General features: G+C 56.0%; 3 protein-coding genes across 3 annotated transcripts; 1 reads left to right on the top strand and 2 right to left on the bottom strand.

The window, feature by feature from the left end:
* The first annotated feature begins 812 nt into the window (after positions 1-812).
* On the top strand, positions 813-2,201 carry LOC115261243 (histone H2A-like). Its single transcript, XM_062843536.1, has one exon. It carries the CDS (start codon positions 1,122-1,124, stop codon positions 1,827-1,829), a length of 708 nt encoding a protein of 235 aa, XP_062699520.1. The 5' UTR covers positions 813-1,121; the 3' UTR covers positions 1,830-2,201.
* A 185-nt stretch (positions 2,202-2,386) lies between these two features.
* On the bottom strand, positions 2,387-2,911 carry LOC115261253 (histone H3). The gene has a single exon (XM_029862627.2). It carries the CDS (start codon positions 2,845-2,847, stop codon positions 2,437-2,439), a length of 411 nt encoding a protein of 136 aa, XP_029718487.2. The 5' UTR covers positions 2,848-2,911; the 3' UTR covers positions 2,387-2,436.
* A 1,169-nt stretch (positions 2,912-4,080) lies between these two features.
* LOC115261232 (histone H1-like) lies at positions 4,081-4,800 on the bottom strand. Its single transcript, XM_029862606.2, has one exon. It carries the CDS (start codon positions 4,798-4,800, stop codon positions 4,081-4,083), a length of 720 nt encoding a protein of 239 aa, XP_029718466.2.
* Positions 4,801-5,405: the final 605 nt, after the last annotated feature.

Here is a 5,405-nt window from a genome sequence, read left to right as displayed (position 1 = left end):
TACAGTTCAAACCGCGCCCAATGCCTTTTGCTGGAAAACGAGCGAAGAAACAGCCCCAGAAACGTGTGAAATCATAACGAGAAGTAGCAGTTTCATTAGATGACCGAACTGTACTGACAGAGCGAGCACTGTCCGGGACTAACCTACAAAAGCTTACAGTTCAAACCGCGCCCAATGCCTTTTGCTGGAAAACGAGCGTAGAAACAGCCCCAGTATAATCTGCCTAGTATTCGGAAACGTGTGAAATCATAACGAGAAGTAGCAGTTTCATTAGATAACCGAGCTGTACTGACAGAGCGAGCAACAACTAAAAGTGCTATAGTGTATACTAGAAGAAGAAGAAGAAGAAGAAGAAGAAGAAGAAGAAGAAGAAGTATACTAATTTGGAAAGTAACACATCACAATGGCCCAGTGCGCTGTTGTACAAAAGCCTACAGTTCAAACCGCGCCCAATGCCTTTTGCTGGGAAACGAGCGAAGAAACAGCCCCAGAAACGTGTGAAATCATAACGAGAAGTAGCAGTTTCATTAGATGACCGAGCTGTACTGACAGAGCGAGCAACAACTAAAAGTGCTATAGTGTATACTTCCGAACTGCTAACAACCAGTATTGGTCGATAGTGCCAGAAAGAAGAAGAAGAAGAAGAAGTATACTAATTTGGAAAGTAACACATCAGCCAGCTAGTAACGATGGGAAAGTTTGCCCCCACTTATTGGATCTATATTTCGGAATCAACTCTTACGCGGGAGGGTTGCAGTGGCCCTGAAAAGGGCCTTTTTCGGGTATGCGGGGATCGATGTCTCGTCTACTTCGAGCTTGTGTACTTGGTGACGGCCTTGGTCCCCTCGGAAACGGCATGCTTGGCCAACTCGCCGGGGAGCAGCAACCGGACGGCGGTTTGAATTTCCCGGGAGGTGATCGTCGACCGCTTGTTGTAGTGCGCCAACCGGGAGGCTTCGGCGGCGATCCGTTCGAAGATGTCGTTGACGAAGCTGTTCATGATGCTCATAGCCTTCGACGAGACACCGGTGTCCGGGTGGACTTGTTTCAGCACCTTGTAGATGTAGATAGCGTAGCTTTCCTTTCGGCGTGGCTTCTTCTTCTTCTTTTCGCCCTTGACGATGTTCTTCTGGGCCTTGCCGGCGGCGGGCGACTTCTTGGTGGCCTTTCCGCTTGCTGACTTCGGTGGTGCCATGTTTCGAGCTTCGACTGCTTCGGCTGGGATACGCGGGCAAAGTGATGCCTACCAGCCGGCAGGGGCTCCGCTTTTGTGCCGATCGAATAGCAAGCGAAGCTCCGCCCCTTTGGCTCGCACGTCGTACCAGTCCGTTTCGTTCGTGCCGTCCCAGTATTGGTGCAGCGCAGCGTTACTCCAGTACAAAAGCGCTCGACACCGTCGCCCCGGCCATCAGTATAGAGGCAGATACACGCACGCACGCACGCACACGATGTCTGGCCGTGGCAAAGGAGGCAAAGCGAGGGTGAAGGCAAAGTCCCGTTCCAGCCGTGCTGGATTGCAGTTCCCGGTCGGTCGCATCCACCGTCTGCTCCGGAAGGGCAACTATGCCGAGCGGGTCGGTGCCGGGGCCCCAGTCTACCTGGCGGCCGTCATGGAGTATCTGGCTGCGGAGGTGCTCGAGTTGGCGGGAAACGCTGCCCGTGACAACAAGAAAACCAGAATCATCCCCCGTCATCTGCAGTTGGCCATCCGCAACGACGAAGAGCTGAACAAACTGCTGTCCGGCGTGACCATCGCCCAGGGCGGTGTCCTGCCGAACATCCAGGCCGTTCTGCTGCCCAAGAAGACCGAGAAGAAGACGACGGCATAGGCTGGGCAGCATTCCGCTCGCGTCCTCGCGTGTCGACCCAAAATCAAAACCGTCCTTTTCAGGACGACCATATCCCATTCGCCCCGCTGGAGAGTTGTTTCGAGACATGTTCTGTTAGCCCACACATTGTTCGATAGAGGAGTTGGTGACAACATTCTGTCGGATGATAGCTTTGCTGAGTATCGTTTGGCTGCTAAAGCCCAATTTCGTGTTTAAATGAAATCGCTCGAGAAATGTCTTGACCGATTCCTGGCAGAAACTTCCTAACAGTGCCACTTGAATTGTCATTTCTTCGGTACGCAACTGCGTACTGCGATCAAAGAAAACGAATTTCTCGCGCGATTCAGGCACGTGCATCAAGATAGGCCGCGATGTGGTCGGATTCGATTGCTAATAAATTGGCATAAGCTACCTGGAAACACACTTCCACGCCGACATTGACATTGACGTAATAAAGCTGACCGAGCGCCGTTTATCACATGAGGCTAATTCTGTCCGACAATCTAGTCTAGAATATTCGTGTTAACTCTTCCGTGGAACGATTTCGGTGGCCCTGAAAAGGGCCGTTTGTAAAAGGGGACGAGAACTTGCTGGCGCGTCCTCCAATTTAGGCGCGCTCGCCCCGGATGCGTCGAGCCAGCTGGATATCCTTGGGCATGATAGTGACTCGCTTGGCGTGGATAGCGCACAGGTTGGTATCCTCGAACAGGCCGACCAGGTAGGCCTCGCTCGCCTCCTGCAGGGCCATGACGGCCGAGCTCTGGAAGCGCAGGTCGGTCTTGAAGTCCTGGGCGATTTCACGGACCAGACGCTGGAATGGGAGCTTGCGGATCAGCAGCTCCGTCGACTTCTGGTACCGGCGGATCTCACGCAGAGCGACCGTTCCCGGCCGATAACGATGGGGCTTCTTGACGCCTCCGGTGGCGGGGGCGCTCTTGCGGGCGGCCTTGGTGGCCAGCTGCTTACGAGGCGCTTTCCCTCCGGTGGACTTGCGGGCAGTTTGCTTGGTGCGAGCCATGGTAGCACGAAAATTGTCGAAACACGTCCAATCCGACCGAACGCACGCGACAGAATGAGGCCGGAGGCCCGGGCTGCCGGTTGGTTTTATGCGCGTCGCATTGTCGCCGGCCAGCCAATCACAAGCCGACAGAAACGGCACACACGCGGCATAAAACCGACCAACTGTGGGCGGTGCGGGCATCAGTTCCACGACAACCGTTGCCGAGCGCGGACGCACTCTCCAAGCACTCACTCACTCACTCGTGGCTCAACCTCGCACTCGCTAATCGCAAAATGACCGGCCGTGGCAAGGGCGGCAAAGGACTCGGAAAGGGAGGCGCCAAACGTCACCGCAAGGTGTTGCGTGACAACATCCAGGGCATCACCAAGCCCGCCATCCGTCGTCTGGCTCGTCGCGGCGGAGTCAAGCGCATCTCCGGGCTTATCTACGAAGAGACCCGCGGTGTGCTGAAGGTCTTCCTGGAAAACGTTATCCGTGATGCCGTCACGTACACCGAGCACGCCAAGCGCAAAACCGTCACCGCCATGGACGTTGTGTACGCTCTGAAGCGCCAGGGACGCACCCTGTACGGTTTCGGAGGGTAAACGTGTCTCTCTGCGGCTAAATCTCCCCCCATTTCAATTTCAAACGGCCCTTTTCAGGGCCACCAGGAAGCGATCCGCGAAAGAGTTGGAACAGGATTGAATTTTGATCGATCCCCTATGCACAAGTGTAAGAGGTCTGCATTTTGCTACCCCGTTGTTTTACGTTGCGGAGGAAACCGAGCAGCTGCGTGCCGCTCGCACCGCTTTGGAACCACTCACGCTACCATAATAGTAGTCGATGTGTTGGTTCGTTTCTGGTGCAAGACCACCCCGGACGGCGGGGGGCGCATCGGGAGATGCGCCCGGCTCACCGAAACGACTTTTCGCTCGCGATGCATCCAGCTTGGAAACATTCAACGGGCGGTTTGCAGATCAGACGACATTTCTCAGCCTATCTTGATGCATTGGGAAATTCCTTGCCTGAATCGCTCTAGAAACCGTCTTTTCTCCGATCGCAGTGCGGCAGTTTCGAGGAAACCGTCAGTCACCGTAGAAAATTCGCTCAAGAAGTTTCTTGTGGAAAAGGTGGGGGGGAACGAGGGAAGGAGAAACATTCCGGGTATCGTAACTCTTGGGTGAAATCTGATTCGGTAGTCCTGAAAAGGACTGATTGTCTGAAATCGGGCACTCGGGATCGGCGGTGCGCTTACTTCTTGGCAGCGGTCTTCTTCCTGGGCGAGGCCGCCTTAGCCGCCGGGGCAGCCTTCTTCGGTTTCGGGGCCTTTGGCTTCGTCGCAGCGGTCTTGGAAGGTTTGGTGGCCTTCTGCTTCGGGGCAGCGGCCTGTTTCACGCTACCGGAGTTCTTCTGCTTCTTGGTGGTGGCGGCCATGGTTTTCTTCGCCGCGGCTGGCTTCTTGGCTTTCCCCTCGCCGGATGGTTTCTTTGCCGCCGCCGCCGTCGTCTTCTTCTGCTTTTGCTGCTGCTGCTGCTGCTCCCGTTTGGCGCCCTTTTCGCGTTTCTTCCCATCGGCGGCCGTCTTCGGTTGCTTCTTCTTCTTCTTCTCGCCGGTGGTTTTCCTCGCCTCGGCCTTCAGCTTGAACGATCCGGACGCGCCGGTACCCTTGGTTTGGACCAACGTGCCCTTCTCGACGCCGTTCTTCAGGGCCTTCTTGACGAACCGGGCCAGCTTGGTGACATCGCATTTGTAGTTGGCTGCAATGTACTTCTTGATGGCCTGCAGGGAGGACCCGTTGCGCTCCTTCAGGGTTCGGATAGCAGCAACTACCATCTCGTTCACCGGCGGATGGGCCTTCGGTTTGCCGTCTCCCTTGGGGGTCCTCGGCTTCTTCGCCTTGGAGGCGGGCGGCGGGGCAGTAGCAGCAGCAGCGGCGGCGGCACCGGTTTCAGCGGCAACTTCGGCAGACATCTCGATCTCGGCACTGGTACTGTTGTGTGGAGCTGTGTGGAGAGCAGTCGGCGCACACGAACGAACAGAGTGGAATGAGAACACACCAGACAGCAGCCCCGCGGCTCGAATCTGATGTCTGGGTTAGGGATGCATCGAACGAGTTGTTCGCGAAATGGTGCACAGATCTAGGGCAACAGCGCTTGCCGTCGGGCTATTTTCCCTCACCTACGGTCAACAATCGACGGTTTCGACTGTCTTCCGGGCAAGTATCTGAATCTTGCTAGCAGTTCGCCCCTGCCGTACCGTGCTGGCACCCGGCGGGGCACGGCGGAACCCTAGCGTAACGGTTCCGGTGCGTCTTCTGGTGTAGCTTCGCTCGGGAAAACAATCAATAGTTGCCACTGAAACAATGCCCGCCTGCCAATGCGTGCATTCGGGCACCACGACAGTTGCTTCGAACGGGCCAGACCAGCGCGGGCAGCTTCCGGTTGGTGGCCGGCTGGTTTCGCGGCTGTTCGCAACAGCACCCTGCGGTGGCCGAAACTGGCTGCGGGATGCAACGTGGTGTACACGTTTTCCACCGACCGGAAAATGTGCGGAAACGGGTTTTGGAATGACATTTT

This window comes from Aedes albopictus, unplaced genomic scaffold (assembly GCF_035046485.1).
Source record: "Aedes albopictus strain Foshan unplaced genomic scaffold, AalbF5 HiC_scaffold_306, whole genome shotgun sequence".
Classification (NCBI taxonomy): domain Eukaryota; kingdom Metazoa; phylum Arthropoda; class Insecta; order Diptera; family Culicidae; genus Aedes; species Aedes albopictus.
This window is presented reverse-complemented; position numbering and strand designations above follow the sequence as displayed.